Genomic DNA, 18,193 nt, shown 5'->3' with positions numbered 1-18,193 from the left:
AAAGCAAAACACAAAGTTTAAAATAAGTTTAACAGTTTAAGAAAAGTGTTCCTCCAAATCCTAAGGGGGAGGGAAAAAAAAACCTGCTTTAAAAAATAACTCCTTGTTTCTTGCAGCCTCTTTTAATCATCTTAGCAATAAAACAGTCAAGTTAAACATTTGGCTACAGACACTTTGTTAAATCTATTAAAAAAAATTCTACTGACGCTTAATTGGTTAACCGCATAAAAAAATAAGATCTATACATTGTAAATTTGTAAAACCTGCACCCTAAAGGTTAAATGTGTCCTCCAAGGAACCTAATTATTGTTTAAAAAAATCCAAGCCCAGAAACTTCACAGTGTTTCTGTTCAAGGCTAAGCTAATAGCACTTTTGGCTTGCTTTCAAATCCAAGGTTGTGTGTGTCTGCAAACTGCCTGTCTGTTCTGGAAGGGGGGAGCACTGTCCCCCATAAGTAAGTCTGTAACATTGCATGTAATTCTTTATTAGCTATATTCTTTTGTGCCTATTTTTGTTTCTTGCTAATCAAATGCTGTATTTCTTGTATTCTGAAAAACACAAGACAAACCCTTACCAAAGGAAATGTGGAACTCGTGATGTTAAAATAGAATGAGCAAAGAAAGAAACAAAAAATGTACATAAATACTTTAATGGAAAATGAAGGTATAAAATGGTTTCAAGGTTAGCCTTTAAAAAGCTAAAAGGGGGGAGTTGTAAAAGCTATTTTATGTTTAGCTAGAAGCCATCTTGTATATCAAAAACCATTTCAGCTTTTCTCTCAAGCACGTAGACCAGAGTGAACTTTCTGTCACCTCGTGAGAAGAAGCCTACAGGATGGGCTATTGGTATGTGTTAATTGGGCTGGTTCAGAGAGGAGAGGTACTCCCTCGTACCTGTCCGCCATCTTGTTAATAAGGCTTTGTTTTTCCAAATGTAATTAAGAATTTCTGTAATTAAATGCCCTAACGTCAAACTGTTTAGCTAAGAGTATAAAAATACTAAAATTAATTGTATTAGCAGCTTTACTGGGCCCAACTTTGCTGGGACCACGTTTGGCTCACTTTGCTTTACTAATCAATAAAGCAAATCAGTTGTTAGCCGCCTAAACAGAGAGGAGCGTGTTTTTGCTTCGACAGGTCTTTGCTGCTGTCCAGTGATATTGCCAGTCCTGCAACTCCCGCTGGGGGCGAGGAGAAAGGCCCGGGATAAGAGGAAAGCCACCTTGAAGCCCCTGCTCATAATGGAGGAGCCTTTCCTGAAGGTAGTTATGGATGCAGTGGGGCCCTTCAGTAAAGCTTCCCAGCCTGGGAAGAAATACACCCAAGGCTGTGGCTCTGTCCTCTATTGAGGCAGACACTGTGGCTGACATGCTGCTGGCCATTTTCAACGAGGGAGGTGCAGCACTGGGATGGGTTCCCTAGGGAGCTGGTGCAATCTCCATCCCTAAAGGTTTTTAAGTCCCGGCTTGACAAAGCCCTGCCTGGGATGATTTAGTTGGAGTTGGTCCTGTTTTGAGCAGGGGGCTGGACTCGATGGCCTCCTAAGGTCTTTGCCAGCCCTAGGATTCTAAAAGCTTGCTGAACTCATGGGCCTGGGCAGGGAGAAACAAGCAGGGAGCAAAGGAAGCAGGTCATCTGGTACAACTGCAACACACAGGCCTGCGCCACTTCAGCCAGGGGATGATTCTCTTTCCTATGCAGAAAAATAAGCTGCAAGCAGCCTGGAATTAGACATGGTCGACAAGCAGCTGAATGAGGTGAACTATATAGTGGAACTGTCCAACCAGGCTCATAGGCACCAGATGTACCATGTCAATATGAAGAAACTACTGGGGCAAAGAGAATGTGGTGCTGGCTGTGTGTACGCACTAAAAGGAGACGATCTCTTGGTGGATTTGTTTCCTGAGACTGGAGCTGACCCCTTACTGGAATCCATCCCCCTCTATTCAGGTGACATGCCCAGCAGGCAAAGAGCAGGGAGGTGCTGTGCTCCCACCAGCAGCTGTTCTCCAACAAGCTCGGTCTCACCCACCCGGCTGTCCACCAGCTAGAGACTGGCACCCCCCTGCTGTGCACTGCTCCCCACTCAGAGCCATGGAGAAGACGGCCTAGGACCTGGAAAGAGCAGTCCAATACATGCTGGGCCTAGGGCTGAACCAAGCGTCCTCCATGTCCCCAAGGACAGCTCGATCCAATTCTGTGTAGATTACTGACACCATCACCACGTCTGATGCATACTCCATGCCTAGGCCCCAGATGAGCTGGGAGAAGCTCGTTACTTCACTACCATGAACCTCACCAAGGGCTGTTGACAGGTGCTGTTGGAATCCTAGGATTGGAAGACACCTCAGGAAGTTATTGATTCCAACCCCCTGCCTGAAGCAGGACGAAACCTACCTAAATCATCCAAGCCAGGGCTTGGACAAGCTGGGACTTAGAAACCTCTAAGGATAGAGATTCCACCCCCTCCTTAGGGACCCCATCCCTCTGGGGAAATAGATTTTCCTAATATCCAACCTAGACCAGGACCCAGATGCCAGGCTTTTACCACTACTTTGAGGGTCTGAGTTCCTGGTCCTCCCTTTTGGCCTCAAGGAGGCACCTCCCACCTTCCAGAGCTTGGAGACCAGCTGCTGTGGGGGATGAAGAGCTTTGTGCTGGCTTATATCGGCAATATTTGTGTTTTTAATCAGACCGGGGAGGACCACATATTCCAGGTCAGTCAAGTGTTGGATCAGCTGCAGGGGGCCAGGATGACTGTAAAGGCTGGGAAGTACAGGGTGGTGTCTTACCTAGGCCATAAAACAGGGAACTGCTGCTTAAAGCCAGAGCTGGCCAAAGTGGAGGCCATCAGAGATTGGCTGGTGGCCCAGAATAAGAAGCAGGTCCAGGCCTTCATGGGGATGGCGGGGAACCACTGGGGATTTGTGCCCCACTTTAGCTCCATGGCTTGTGTAGGACAGATCAGCAAGACAAGTTGGTCTCAACTGAGCAGGGCCAGAGGGCTTTCTGGGCATTGGATGCCTTGGTCAGGGCCCCAGTGCTGGTAAACCCAGACAAGTCTTTCATGGTGTTTGCCACATGCCACCGATGCAGGGCTAGGGGTGGCGCTGATGCTGGTGGATGAAAAAAGGGGAAGAGACTCCTCTGTGCACTTGAGCAAGAAGCTGCTGCTCCAGGAGCAGTGCTATATGGCCATAGAGAAAGAACACCTGGCAAACATGTGGCCCTTAGCAAGCTGCAGCCATATTTATGTGGGTAACATTTCACAGTGTAAACCAACCACTCCACCAACCCGGCTGCACAAAATGAGAGGCCAACCCCTTCACTCCACCCCTCCTTCATGAGGCTGGGGGTGGGAAAGGGGCTGTCCTTGGGCTGGGCAGCAGGGCCAGACAGCAGCCCTCACCACAGAAGCATGGGGCTGGGTTTATTGCAAGGACTTTACCTACCTGGCTCCGTTCTCCCGCCCAGGGCCCCAAGGATGGAAAGCAGCACTCAAGTTAGGGAGCCAGCGCTGGTTTATTAGGGATGGATTTTGAGCCTCCCAGACAATCGCTCCAAGCTCTTCATTTGTAGAACTCGTGCTCCTGCTCATCCTTCTTGATGACCGTCTTGTATGCCTTCTCAAAGTCCTTGGCCAGGACAATGTAGCGGTTCTCCCTCACGGCCAGCATCCCGCCCTGTGCACACAGGGACACGTGAGAGGGAGTGACACCGGGCACAGTGACCCCCACCCCACACACATCCTGCCCTGTGCACACAGGGACATGGGATGTGAAAATCTGTTTCTGTAAACATGTAACGAGTTACATGTAACCACTGAACATTTCACTGCCCTCCCCCTCCTTTGTATCAGGCAGCAGTGAGATGGGAAGAAAGCGGTGGAGGAGGCTAAGAGGGAACTGGCTTAAAAGAGGAGGGGAAGGAGCCGTGTGTAACCAGGTATATTAACTGATGAATCCAGGCCTGTTGCTCAGCTGTGCACACGTTCACATCCCTAACAAGGACAGGGCGAGACCACCCTGCACACAATGCGCACATAATTCAGAGGGGAGGGGATGTGGGACACAGTGGCCTCCCCGCCATTTTGCCTGGTGCACAATGGGCATGTGCATGGGGGCACAGTGCATTGTGACCCTGCTGCACACACATGGGGGCAGGAGCTGCCATGTGCAGCGGGCCCCAGCATATGCACCATGCAAAAGAGGGAGCCGTGGCTCTGAGAGCCGGCTCCTTGCTGGCAGGGGAGGGGCCTGCTGGCTGGAGGAGCAGTGAGGGCAAGTCACAGCACATGGAGCCACTGGACACTAGCCACTCCCCCACAGCCCCCAGCCCCTGCACTCACCTCCTGGCAGATGGAGTTGATATCAGCACCTGAGATCTTATCTGGCCGGGCCACATCTGGAAGGCAGTGAGGGAAAGCTTTGCAGAGCAGGTAGGCATGGCCATGGAAAGGGCCCTTGGGAACCACCCCCCAGGCCAGGGAGCCAGCTAGCTGGCCTCCCGGCTCTCCCCACTTCCCATCAGGTGGGCTGAAGCCCAGGGACCTGAGCATGGCTGGGGGGCAGGTCGGCATGGCAACAGGACATGTTAGGGGCCAGAGTTGGAGGAGGGACTGGTCTGGTGAGTAACCCCCCCATCACGGTCTGTGCCAAGTCACAGCCAAGGAGCCAGTTCCAACCCCTACCCAGCGGGGTCTGGAGCCCTGTGGCCCAAGCCATGCCCAGCCCTGCTCTGAGTGCCGCTGATCAGACCAGACCACCCCTAGTGCCCCCCCTCCAGCCACGCATTGAGGGAGGGCAGGTTGGCTCCCAACCTTGCCCTGGTCCTACCACTGGAGGTAGCCAGAAGACCCTCCTCCAACAGGGGTTTCCCAGGGACAGCTCTGTCCAAAGGGAGGGGTTCTTGAGTCAGTACACCCCCATCCCAATCAGTGCCAGGCATTAGTGGGACAACCCTCCTCCCACCATGGCCCCCAGCCCACCAGGCAGTCAGTGGGACACAGCCTCCCCATGACCCCCATGCCAGGTTCTGAGCAGGATACAGTCCTCCAGGTCCACCTCCTCGGACAGGTTCATCTTGCTGGTGATGGTGGAGAAGATGAGGCGTTTCTGGCGCCGGTCAGGCAAGGGGAACTCGATCTTGCGGTCAAGACGGCCGGGCCGCAGTAGGGCAGGATCCAGCGTGTCTGCCCGGTTAGTGGCCATGATCACCTAGGGGTGAGGGCTGACAGTCAGCCCTCTGGGAAGCCCATGGCCTCTCCCTGTTCCTAGGATGTGCCCCTCCAGCCTTACCGGGACAGCAGTGCTCCTGAACCTCACCCCCGCCCCTCATCTTGCAGCCTGGCTAGAACAGCAGGGCCCCTTCCACTCCCTCCCATGTCCCTCAGCCTGGCTATGGCAACGGGACCCCTGCTGCTCCCCCCCACACCCCGGCCTGGCTAGGATAGCAGGGCCCATGCCACCCCCTCCCATGCCCCTCGACCTGGCCACCCCTGCTGCCCTCCTGCCAATGTCTCCTGCTCCCCCCCAAGCCCATCAGGCCTTCCTGGGACCTTGCTCCCATTCAGACCCCCCCCCCAGCCTCAGAAGACTTGGGGCTGGCAGTGCCCTTGTTTCTCCCACATTCCTGGCACCTTGACGTTGACGTTCTGGTCAAAACCATCCATCTGGTTGAGCAGCTCCAGCAGGATGCGCTGAACCTCCCTGTCAGCTGAAGAGGGGGCACAGCCTGGTAAGAAGGGTGCCCAGAGAGCCGGCCTGGGCACTACCCCTACCCCATCCTGTTTGGCCCACGCCTTCCCTCACCTCAATCTTCTGCAGCTGATGCTGCCCCAGAGCGCAGCCACCACCCTGACCCCTGCCATCCAGCCATTCCCCACCCTGAGCCAGCCAAAGTGGGGGGTAGAGGGGAGCACAGGGCTTGCCCCAGCCTCCCTTACAGCGCCCCACAGACCCGCCCCGCTGCCCCAAGCTGGCTAGAGTGGGGGGAGCACAGGGCTTGCCCCAGCCTCCCTTACAGCACCCCACAGACCTGCCCATCCTCTGCCCAAGGTCAGCCAGAGCCTTGGGAATGGGGTTGGGGGTTCACGCCAGCATGCAACTGATGCCTGCAGAGAGGGGGGCTAGGGTTGCAGCTCTGCTCCCCCTGCATGCTGGGCCTGTTCCTGCTCCAGCCAGGCCTCAGTCCTGCTCACCCCCCGTCTGGGCATCGAAGCGCTTGGTGGCAATGGCGTCGATCTCGTCGATGAAGATGATGGCGGGTGCATTCTCCTTGGCCAGCCGGAAGACATCTCGCACCATGCGCGGCCCTTCGCCCAGGTACTTCTGCACAAACTCAGAGCCCACCACACGGATGAAGGCAGCTGGAAAGACGGGTGGCCAGCATTAGCAACCAGCTGTGCGGCAGCCCAGCAGCCTCCCCTCCAGCCTGAGCTTTGACTCCCCACACCTTCCGGACAGGTGCTCCCTGTGCCAGCCAGGCCCAGGCCCTGGAACCTGCAGCACAAGCCTGGGGCCCTTCCAGACCAGGAGTTGGGACTACAGGTTGCCTGGCACCTTTGTGCCCGAGAACTCTGCCAGCCCTGAGCCAGGCCAGGGTGTACCATCTAAACAGCATCCCCGTCCCCCCGTCCCCCCTGCAGCCCAGCACTCTGCTCACCTGTGGTATGATGGGCCACGGCTTTGGCCAGCATGGTCTTCCCACAGCCAGGGGGCCCGTACATCAGGACACCGCGCGGGGGGTCAATGCCAATCTGAGGGGGGAAAGCAGGTTACTGGGGACCCCCTACATCCCTCCTGGGGGTTCAGGAAGCGGGGAGAGAGGGGGGCAGACCCAGTGCTATCCAGAGCCAAGAGGTCTGTGCATCCTGCTCTGACAGTGACCTGGCAACCCCAGCCCCACAATTCCTCATTCCAAGGCACAGCAAGAGGAGCAACTCTGCCCCCAAGCCCACACGAGGTCTGCAATTTGGGCCCAGTGCAGAGAGCAACCTCCCAGGTAGAAGTCCCACCCAAACTGGTCTCACCTCCTCACCTGTTTATAGAGCTCAAAGTGGGTGAGGGGCAGCTCCACGGCCTCCCTCACCTCCTGCTTCTGGATGTCCATGCCCCCAATGTCGGCGTACATCACATCTGGCTTCTGATCTGTGGGCACAAACCACGCTGAGCCCAGCGTGGCTAGGGAACCCCTATGCTCCACAAGACCTCTATTTCCTCAATGCCCAGTACAGCTAGAGTCCCTCATCCCCTGCATAGCCAGGGCACCCCCCACCCCTAGGCACACTGCTCCTCGCAGCACTGGCTTCCCAGTAACACTCACCTGACGTCAGCATCATGATGCTGCTGTCAGCCTCAGGTGGCAGGACATCCACCAGTGCATTGCTGTGCTTATGGAGGGCCACTGATGCATTGGGCTTCAGCAGCTCCCGGTCGATAGTGCTCAGGATTCGCACATAATAATTGGAGCCTGCAGGTGAGAGGCAGATGGGGATGAGCTAGGGAAAGCCAGGGCCCAGCCCCCTGGGTCCAACCCCTTTCCACCAGGATCCCCCTCCTCCAGCCCCACAGCAGCACCTGTGGTAGAGCCCACAATGGCTGTGTTCTGATCCACGGCCTCCAGGAACTGGCCAATGACCAGCGGGATGCTCTGGATGCGCTTCACCTCCTCCTGCGCGTGCAGGAACTCCTTCTTCAGGTTCTTCTGTTCATCCTTGATATACTCCTCCTGCACCTCCAGGAACTCCAGCTCCTGCTGCAGCTTCTAAACACAGAGACAGATACAGACAGCCCCTTCGCCTGCACTTCCAGCTACTCCAGCTCCTGCTGTAGATTCTGTAGATAGACATAGCTCCTTCTCCTGCCCCTCCAGGAATGCTGTTACAGGAGGTGGAGTCTACACCTCCACCTAAATCTCCCATGCGAGGGCATCTTCCTCAGGGCCTGGCAGTCCAGCCCTCACCCACAATTCCTGTGAGGGAACCTGCCAGCCCAGCACCCTATCTCCTCACTATCTGGTCTGAGAGCTACCCCCGCACACCTCCCATCCGAGGGCATCCCTCCTGCCACCTCTGCCCCCTACTCACCTTGTAGCGGCTGTAAAGATCCTCTAGATCCTCAGGCTCCGGGGCCAGGAAGGACAGGCTGGTCTGGGGCCTGGAAATGGCTAACGCGGGCAGCTCATCCTAGGACAGCCAGATAGGAAGGGTGAGAGATGGACACCCCAGAACATTGTGACTGCTGGTCAAGGGGGGGCAATCATCTGAGCAAAAACGTCTCACACTCAATCTGACCCCACCCAGCCACCGAAGCCCAAGAGACAGACATCCCCAATCTACCATCAGATAGGAGTCGGGGGACAAAAGGACTAGAAGCTCATCAGAGATCTTCTGACCAATAAATTATTTCAAAGCAGTGGGACTGGGCACTAGGCACCTAAGGGTACTGAAGAAATCTCAGAGCCACTAGTGAAAATATTTTCTAATTCACAGGTGACAGCCTCTCTCCAATCTCTGGGACCTCTCTTAACGTGGTGCCTAGCTTACAAAGGGGAAGAGAAGGAACCAGCGAACTACAGACCAGTTGGCCTGACTTCAATACCTGGGAAGCCACTGGAGCAACCTTTACAACATTCCATTTGGAGGGTGATCACCAGCAGGGAATCACCAAGTACAAATCCTGCCAAAGCAGCTGGATTGCCTTCTTTGGCAGGGGTATACAACTGACATAATATACCTGGACTTTAGTAAGGCTTTTGACAAGGCCTGTCAAGCAATTTAAAAAAATTGTGATTAAATGCACTCTTAAACAAATATAGAGTACTGTCTCTATGACTATATTCTACATTTTCAATTACAACTCAAAATACAAAGTGCACAGTGCTCACTTTATATTTTATTACAAATGTTTGCACTATAAACAAAAATATTTTTCAAATCGCCTAATACTGTAGTTCAATCTTTTGATCATGAAAGTTGAACTTATAAATACAGAATTATGTAAAAGACCCTGCATTTAAAAATAAAACATAAAACTTTAGAGCCTACAACTCCACTCAGTCCTACTTCTTGTTCAGCCAACTACTCAGTCAGATTTGTTCACATTTTCAGGAGATGGGGATGTAAAATCCCATTTAGTTACATAATATTTAACCAGTTAACTGATTAAATGGGGGCAGACTGGAGTGCTTGCAGCTGGCCCTGAAGGGCTGGAGCAGCCCCCTTCCCACAGCAGGTGGGAAGCTACTCCAGCCCCCACTAGTTAACTGTAATCAGTAAGCATTATCTGTTAAGGGTGACACTTTCTGGTTAACCATTCACATCCCTAGCAGGAGATGACACTTGCTTCTCACCTGAAAGTGAGAACTGGCATTCACTTATCACTGTTGTTGCCATTATTGAAGATATTTGTGTGCCGATAGGCTAAAAATTCACTTCCCTTCATGCTTTCACCACCATTCCAGAGGACACGCATCCATGCTCATGACCTAATTTCTTGTAAGCTGTATGGCTGCATGACTGTGCAGACCTTTAACGAGCCCTGCTCAGAGCTCCCGCACAGTCACAGCTCAGTTGACCTGCAGTGGGAGGGTTGTCTGAGCAGCTTCCAAAGCTGTCTGTTTCCATGGAGGAACTCAGAGAGCGGGCAAGGAGAGGAGATAAGGAGGAAATAACTGGCTGGAGAGGAGAGTTGTAAGGTAGGGAAGTTTGGGGAAAGGGGGAGGAAGTAATTAACTGGCAGGGAGCTGAACAGGAGGGGAATTTGGGGTGTTCCATCTGAGTGAGCAGAGAGGCAGTGGTAGAAACCCAGCACACTCATCAAGCCTCCTGGGCTGGGAAAGGAAGGTGAGGGGCTGACTGTATGTGGTAAGTGGGAGATATAGCAAGTAGATGGGACCTGGCCTTCGGTGCAAGTGGAGAGTTTGTTTGTTGTGAGGGAAGTTTGTGCTATATCCTGATTCCCAGCCAGGCTGGAGGGAGCAGACTGAACAGGGGTAGGGTATGGGAAACAGGATGAGTGGTTGATGGCATCAGTGCAGTAAAGTGGAGGCAGGGGGGACAGGAGAGTTTGTTTGGGGTGTCCCGACTTACTTGCTGCAGTCCTGTCTGGCGGGGTGTGCCAGGATATTTGCATGATTACATTTCACACAAAGTTCTCACAGGTGTTAATGGCTTAAGGCAGGGCTACTCAGAGACCCGCAGGCCCATTCCTTTGTGGCCCGCAGTTTGGGTTTACACAGGGCCACGGGTGGGCTCCTTTGAACATGGCCTCCACTGGGAACATGATCCACAACAATGAGGCATCTCCCGGGTGGGGTGAGCACTGAAAGACGCGAGCGGACAGGCTGGCTGGAACAGACAGATACAGGGTGTCAACGTTTCTAGCCTCCAGAGAGGAGGTGCCAGGAATGCCAGGGCACTGGGGGACGTGGTGGCTGCTTAGCCTTGTAGGCAGAGCCTGAGAAGTGATGACTGGTTCACACTGGCCACATCTGAGCCAGCACCGTGGCCAGGCAGCTCTGCCTCAGTCCCGCACAGAGCAACAGACTCCTGCATGGGGTTGTCATCAGGACAGGGCTCCCAGGCACCTGTTCTTTTCAGCCTTGTGTCCAGTCTGACTCACCAAAATCCCTGCACGTTGGAGTGCTCTGGCTCGGAAACTTTTCTTTTTACAGTAAAATCACTCCAAGAAACACACAACCTGAAGCTAAACACCCAAAGCACTGGTATTCAGTTTTCTTTTTAATAAGCAGTTTGATTTGTTAGTGTGAAAGAAGCTATTTGTGTATCTATATTTGCATGTATATCTGCAACACCGAAAAATTCTGTTAAAAGACACTCTTTCCTTAAGCCAGGGCTACTCAACTTTGGAAGCCATGTGGGCCACAATGAGAGTAACAGCACATGCCAAGGGCTGCAACTTAAGTGTGGTTGCATATACATGCAAATATATATGCAAATAGCTTCTTTCATTCTATGGGCAAGGCTAATTGTACCATGAATTAATTGGTATCGTATTGCATTAAGGCCAGATCTTAGCTATGTGGCAGAGTTCTGCTCTTATGAGTAAGTAGCAGCAATTACTACATGTGATGCTAGTTATTTAATAGGATGAAACCTTATTTGCAAGCTCTTTAAAACATGCATCTAACACCTGGCTTCAGGGTTTGCAAGCTGTTCTTTGGCCATTACTCATTGAGATGGTGACATACACAAGGTGAAAGTTTCAAATCAGGAGACGTTTTATCAGTTTTTATTGGTTTTCCTTATTCTTGTATAGCATGGATCCTAAACATTTCCCTGAGAAACTATATAAGCCTGAGCAAATGCCTTTTACTCTCCTTTCCTTTGTCAGTAACTATTGTATTAGCATTTGCAAAAAGAGCATGACTATTTCTAGTTGATTCATTTTGCATCTTAAAGATGAGCTATGTGTAGGTAATATCCATTTTGGTGTGTTTACTAGTTGGAGTTATTAGACAGGAGGGTGATACATGTACTCCAAGGGTAGCGTTAATTTTTTAAATTTTATTTCATATTGAATATCATAAGCATTGCTCCTTAACTATCCCTTTGTTTTAATATAGTTCACAGGTATGGGAGAAGATATGGGGCTTTTGTACTAGTGGTGCACATCCACACACTACCTCAATATTGGTATTGCACACCAGAAATTTCAACCTGCCCAAAAGAAAACTCAACTCACCCAAGGAAAGAAAATGTTAGAGGGAACACTGCTCATGAGGAGTTCTGCTTGATAATGATCCAAAGCATGTTCATTTTCTTCATCATATGGTTTTCTTTTTGGTGGTTCATGTTCTGTAGTTTTCACATTGGCATACTGCTTTTTTAAGACTTGAAAGCAGACTCTTCTTCCCCCTCAGATTTTGGAAGGTGCTTCAAAATCTTAAACCTTGAGTTAAGTGCTGAAGCTAGCTTTAGAAACCTCATATTGATACCTTTTGTGTGTTTTGTCAAAACCGTAGTGAAAGTGTTTTGAAAACGAACATGTGCTGAGTCATTTTAGACCACCCTAACATAAAATACATGGCAGAATGGGGGTATACAGAATAGGGGACAAAATTCTCCCTCAAGGAGTTAAGCCACAAACCTAATATATTTTTAAATGAGCATCAGCAGCATGGAAGCATGTCCTTTGGTCTGTAGGCAGAAGCATGAAGGGGTATATAAATATTTAGTATATCTGATTGGGGATGTGAATGACCAGTCAGCCATCCAATAAGCAAATGCTTATCAGACAGTCAACACTAGTCGCTTCCCCCGCACTTTGCCTCTTTCTGAGAGACAGCAATGGGGGGGGGGGGGGGAGGAAGGTGCTTCAAAGCGGCAACACCACTTGGAACCTGATCAGCAGGGGAGTCCCCAGCTTATCCCAGGCTCCACACAGTGCTGCCGCTTTGAAACACTGCACACAGCCCAGGGCTCGCTGGGGACTGTTGTATACCTCAAATTAGGCATCCACGTGCAGACCGGTCAGAGAGACTTCCCGCTGGCCCCAGGCTGTATGCAGGGTTCTGGATTCCTCCTTTGAAATGTACAACAGCCCCAGCAGGGGCTCTTGTACACTTCAAAGGAGGAATGCAGAAGTGCCTATCAAGTAGTCAATTAACTGCATTTTGACATCCCTAATGCACTGGATTGGTGGCCTGATTCTGTAAATCAGTGGCTAGATCCACAGTTTGAGGGCTGAACCAGCTTTTGCCTGTGATGGAGTCTCTCCCACAGCAAAGAGAGGACGTTGCCATCGTTGCAGTTTTATTCCACAATAAGAAATGAGCTGGGAGTTGAAAAAGCAGGAAAGCTTGCTTCTCTTCCAGTCTGTGACTATAAGCCAGCTACATCAGGACTAGCTCTAACATGCTGCAATAGTGCCCTAAGCAGGTCTTTTTCTAATCCTGTTCCCACTATTATGGAAGCAGGACTGGGGATTCATGGGATCTCAGTCCCATGCAGGGCTCTGTACTAGTCCTATACAAGCTCTATCTTTACATAGTGAGGAGACAACAATTGGTGCTATTTGCTAGCTGCAAACAATAGTTTCTGTAGCTATACAGACTAGGGATGTTAAATTTAGATGTAATTAATTGAATAGTCGATGGGATTTTCATGGATTAGTCTATAAGGGCACTTCTGCCTTGGAACTCTGATGGAGGCAGCAGGGTGGGGGAGAGGGAAGCGACTAGGCGCATCAGTAGTCAGCTATCCAATAAGCTTATGACTATCCGATTAAATCCCCAATATAGACTAAGGATGTTAAGTGGGTAACTGACTAATTGTCTAGCCGATACAATTAGTATCAACTACATAATTAGTTGTTAAGGGGCCACACTGCAGCTCTGCAGTTAAAGTGTAGTAGGAGCCAGGTGTACAGTCAGCCCAGCTCCTGCTACATTTAAATTGCAGAGCTGCAGCAGGGCTAGGTCTGGGATCTGCCACAAGCCAAGACTGAGCAGTACCAGCTCATGCCAGGTACTGGATCGCTGTGCCTCTGCTTCCCCCACCTCTCTCCCTCCCCTCCCCCCCGCGCCATAAAGACGGTGCTGGAGGGGAATTGACCTCAGCAGCATCAGGTAAATTTGCTACTATATCTGAGTGAGTGTCTGAGTAAGGTTAAGAATGCCTCCTAAACAGTTAAGAGCTAGGGCCATGAAATATGGTATGCGGCTTCCTGTTATCTTAACTTAAAGCAAGATCAGGGTTTGGTTGTTCCAGGAAAACCAGAAGTCCCTGTAAAGAGACTGTTTTCCATAATATGGAAAGGGGGAGGGGTGCCCAGAAAGGAGGGATGAAATATAGTGGCCACTGCAGGCAGCAAGAGAAGAGGAGAGTTATCCTGCAGGGTGACCATTGGGGGCAGCTGCACTACCTCGAGAGTAGTTGGCTCACCATGTTGCCTGCCACCAAAGCAGGTTAAATAGCCCTCCTGCCCCAAACCTTTCACCCCCCCCCCCCAGTAAGAATCTGAATAAATGCAAATTAAGCTTCCTAGTGACTCCTGGGCTCCGCACCCAGCTGCGGGGGGGGGGGGGGGGGGAGAAGGAGGAGAGCCCGCACTCCTGGGCTCTGCGCCCGGCTGCGGGGGGGGGGGGGAGGAGCAGAGCCCGCACTCCTGGGCTCCGCGCCCGGCTGCGCGGGGGGGGGGGGGGGGAGAGGAGGAGCAGAGCCCGCACTCCTGGGCTCCGCGCCCGGCTGCGCGGGGGGGGGGGGGAGGAGCAGAGCCCGCACTCCTGGGCTCCGCGCCCGGCTGCGGGGGGGGGGGGGGGGGAGAGGAGCAGAGCCCGCACTCCTGGGCTCCGCGCCCGGCTGCGCGGGGGGGGGGGGGGGGGAGAAGCAGAGCCCGCACTCCTGGGCTCCGCGCCCGGCTGCGGGGAGAGTGACTCGGCATCTCCTCAGCGGGGGTCCGCGGGCAAAGGTGCGCGCGGCGGGGCGAAGCGGAAGCGGAAGCGGAACCGGGGCCAGGTCTCTGCACAGGCCGCGCGCTACCGGCACCTGCGTTTTCTCCACCAGAATCCCGATTTCCTCCATCGCTTCCAAAGATGCCTCGCGCTGCGCAGGAACTGTTGGGAGCCGGAACCGCTCTCCGCGCGCAAAGGTTGCTGGGAGCCAAAGTCCTCACCCCGGAGACGCTGGGATTGGTGCCTTTGGTCCGTCACTCCACGGTTGTGCGCAGGCGCGGAGCGCACTCGTGCTTCTCTGGCGCTCTCGGGGCCCCGCCCAGTAGTGGGAGACAATGTAGCCGCCTTGGGGTTTGCGCCTTGTAACAGTCCTGGACTCAGCGCCGTCCGGGGGGGTTGGCTCGGAGGCGGGGGGGGGGGAGTAGGTATCCCGGTACTGCGTGCGAGCTCCAACTTCTCTGGAAGCAGGCAGCTGTCGTGGGGGCAGAGGAAGCACAGCTGGCCCGCAGTCCCGGGGGGGGGGGGCAGCAGAGGAAGGGAAGTCCCCCGCCAAGCCACAGACCCCGTGTTGCAGGACGCCCAGCTGTTTAGAGGAGGGGTGGGGAAGAGCAGCCCACACGGTTCCTGAGCTCCCCAGGTACTGGCCGAGTTGTCCCTGTACCCTCCCCCTGGTCAGACACCCGCCCCCCCCCAGCACCCTGCCACCTGCCTCAGCACCTTGCCCCAGCACTCTGTCCCTTGCCCCCACCAGCAGAGTTGGGGCCATATTAGTGAGGCTTGGGGTTTTTTGGAGGGGTTGTTTTTTGTATCTCAGTGGTGTGGTCCCCCTCCGGCTGACTTTTCTGTGGGTCATTTACCCCCTGACTCAAAACAGGTTCCCCGCCCCTCTCATAAATAAAGACAACGCTGAAACATGTTGTGTTTGACATAATATTTTATTAAAAATGAAGCATGGCCAACAAGCCCCCAATTGGGTCAAGCCCCCATCTGGCTGCAGCATCATAACATTCTGGCACCCCATCCACCCCAGACCCCAAACCTATCATACACTTGAACCCCATCCTGAGCCTCTCACTTTCCAAACACCTGCACCCCCACATCCCCAGTCTTCTGCCACAACACTCCTGCACCATTCACACACTGCAAATCTGTGCCGAGACCATCATACTCCCAGCCTCCCTGCCCTGAGCCCATCATACATCCCAGCCCAAACTCCTACACCCTCTCAGCCACAAGCCTGAGGCTTGCTCAGCACCCCAATCCTCCACCTGACCCCAACACTGTCCCGCCTGGAGCCCTTTCCCAGGGATGACGTACTGGCACCTATTTACCCAGGCACAGCTGCATATATCTTTTTTGTTGTTTTTGCTCAACAACTTTCCCCCCTGGTACATGGCTCTTTGAACTCTGTCCACCACTATTCTGGCTCTTTATCTCTAGTGGGTTGGCTATCCCTGGCTTAGTGCAATCTTTCAGCATGCAGCTGCACTGGAATAGCAGCACTGCCGTAAGCTCGGAACTGCGGTCATGGTCTATGTCTATAATGCAAAGCCAGGTTGACTTAAGTTATGTTGACATTCAGCCACCACAACTAATTAAACTGAGGTTGCATGTCCACACTATGCTCCTTGTTTTCATGGAGCATATCCACAGTAGCAGTTCTTGCAGGGACACAAAGCACTGCACACTGGCTGCAGTGTGTTCTGGGAAGTGTTTGCAAAGCCTCATGGGGCAGCATCATATGATTCATATTTCTCAATCTTACCACTTCTTGGGCACCACTAACCCTGCTACCAGTCACAAGGCTCTCAGAGAAGCTACTTGGCTGAGAGAAGCCTCAAAGGAACATGGTAACAGGGTTGCTGTAGGGTGCTGAGCTTGGCGTTGCTTGTCTGCATCGTGCCATGTGTGCCCAGCTATAACAATGCACATGTCCCTATTGCTCTCAGCTGCAATGTTAGCAGCAGTGACCGTGTGATAGAGAATAATAAAAATGGTTATCTGTGCCCCGTGGACAGTCATTGGAAGGTTTTTCTCCAGCAGTATCCATAAGTCAGCTGTGGAGACCCCTAGAATGGCATCAATATAATGGTGTATATAATCTATTGGTGACCCTCCCCCTGCTCAGTTCCTCCTTGTGGGACATACTCCAACTGAGGAGCGGTGGATGGATCTTGGAATGGTCATAAGCAGCACATCTTGATGAACAGTTACGAAAGTACAAAATATCCGTACTCATGGGAGAGGACAAAATATTTCCTTTCCACCTATTTAGAATGGAAGCCGGTGTGTGCCAGAGGATCTTCATTGTGGCCCAAATAGTTTTAATAAAGAGTAGGGCCACTTTGGATGGGCCTTTAGGGGTCAAAATATCTATCATGGGATCCAGGTCCTCAACCACTTACTCGGCCTGCAGCCCCAGATTCTAGGCCAGGCGCCTAAGCAGCTCCTGGTGGGCCCTATTGTCCATGGGGGCAGGGATGTAGAGGATCCTGCCACTTCCTTGTCTAGGGACGATGAAGAGGAGGGGCTGCCTAGCGCCATGTCCTCTGGAGCCACTAGTGATACAGACTCCCTGTAGTCTGAACACCAGTGCCAGAGTGCTCTCTATGCTTTGCACTGTGGCCCAGGGCAGCAGTGACTGCCTGTTGGTACGACCCAGTGCAGGGTGGAACAACTGGCTCGGTACCACGTGTTTTATGGTTTGGGTGCAACTGGCCTCGAGAACAGTGCTGGTCTCTGTCTCAGCACTGGTTGGTGCACACCACACACACCACAATGGTCTCAGCTGGAATCTCATAGAGCTGATGGATGTCATCTGCAGAGTAGTCAAGCCCTCATGAGACACAGCAGATTGCTCTGCACTTCTAGCCAGGTCCCTTGCAAGGGATGCCAATGGAGTGCTCCTCCTGTCCAAGACAATGGACATCAATCTGGATCTGCCAGGTTGGGCTTGGCGAGATGCCCAAGGGGTCCAAAAGGGCCAATGCAATGGGGCTTGCCACTGTGGAGGCCAGGATAGAGGGGCATTCTGATGACTATCATCCTGTCAGGGAGAGGAGTGGCACTGGCTCCTGCTGGCTCTGACTCTGATTCCCAGGTTGAGCCAGATGGAGAAGACAAAGGCAGTGTCATGCCTGATAGTGCAGGAGAGTGTTGAGCTGGCATCAACTCCCTGGAATTACAGCACTGAGGTGAATGCTCATGTGATGGTGCAGTGGTGACCAGTGCCAGGGAAACTGATGCCAAGGTGAGGGTGACCGCTGCATCATAGCTAGCTTGCCCCATGATGTACTGGGTCCAGCACTGGAGACAGTGCCAACTGCTGCCTTAGGGAGCCTCTTGGGGAAGCCAAGCAGCTGGACATCAACTCAGTCAAGTATCTGGCTGCTTTATACATCTCAGGGTGGACAGCATGTCCACATACCACATCTGATTTTCCCTGGCAGGGGAGTCTGTCTGGATCCAGACTCAACGGGGCTGGTTATGGTACTGGAATCCATGGTACCAGCTGGTCCCTTTGCTTTTAAGGGTGTCCTGGTGTGCACCGAGACTGGCAACCCTTTCATTCTTTCTGCCACTGAAATAAACAATTGAGGTGATTTACGAAACCCTCGCATGTTGTCTATGTAAAAAGCTAACGCCCTCCTAACATACAGTCAGTGCAAAGCCTGTTCCCTGGGTGAGGAGTGTGGCTTGAGGTAAAAGACCGGTAGGTAAATATCCTGGGAGAGATGGAAGTGCGAGACAACCTTGGGTAGAAACCTCGGGTGTGGAT

The 18,193-nt window shown here is 52.6% G+C and overlaps 1 protein-coding gene across 2 annotated transcripts; it reads right to left on the bottom strand.

Annotated features, from left to right (window-relative positions):
* Positions 1 to 3,503: 3,503 nt before the first annotated feature.
* On the bottom strand, positions 3,504 to 14,667 carry PSMC4 (proteasome 26S subunit, ATPase 4). 2 transcript variants are annotated; one of them, XM_075908453.2, is made up of 11 exons: positions 14,510 to 14,667; positions 8,087 to 8,185; positions 7,578 to 7,764; positions 7,324 to 7,470; positions 7,039 to 7,148; positions 6,664 to 6,757; positions 6,200 to 6,367; positions 5,639 to 5,715; positions 5,048 to 5,216; positions 4,349 to 4,404; positions 3,504 to 3,683 (listed from the first exon to the last, which is right to left on the bottom strand). In XM_075908453.2, the coding sequence occupies exons 1-11, from the start codon at positions 14,543 to 14,545 to the stop codon at positions 3,570 to 3,572; spliced, it is 1,257 nt and encodes a 418-aa protein (XP_075764568.1). In that variant the 5' UTR covers positions 14,546 to 14,667; the 3' UTR covers positions 3,504 to 3,569. The 2 variants fall into 2 exon arrangements, with proteins under 2 accessions (XP_075764568.1, XP_075764569.1); XM_075908454.2 differs by lacking the exon at positions 14,510 to 14,667 and adding an exon at positions 11,706 to 12,279.
* Positions 14,668 to 18,193: the final 3,526 nt, after the last annotated feature.

The sequence above is a fragment of the Pelodiscus sinensis genome, chromosome 22 (assembly GCF_052426305.1).
Source record: "Pelodiscus sinensis isolate ZL-2025 chromosome 22, ASM5242630v1, whole genome shotgun sequence".
NCBI classification, from domain to species: Eukaryota; Metazoa; Chordata; order Testudines; family Trionychidae; genus Pelodiscus; species Pelodiscus sinensis.
This window is presented reverse-complemented; position numbering and strand designations above follow the sequence as displayed.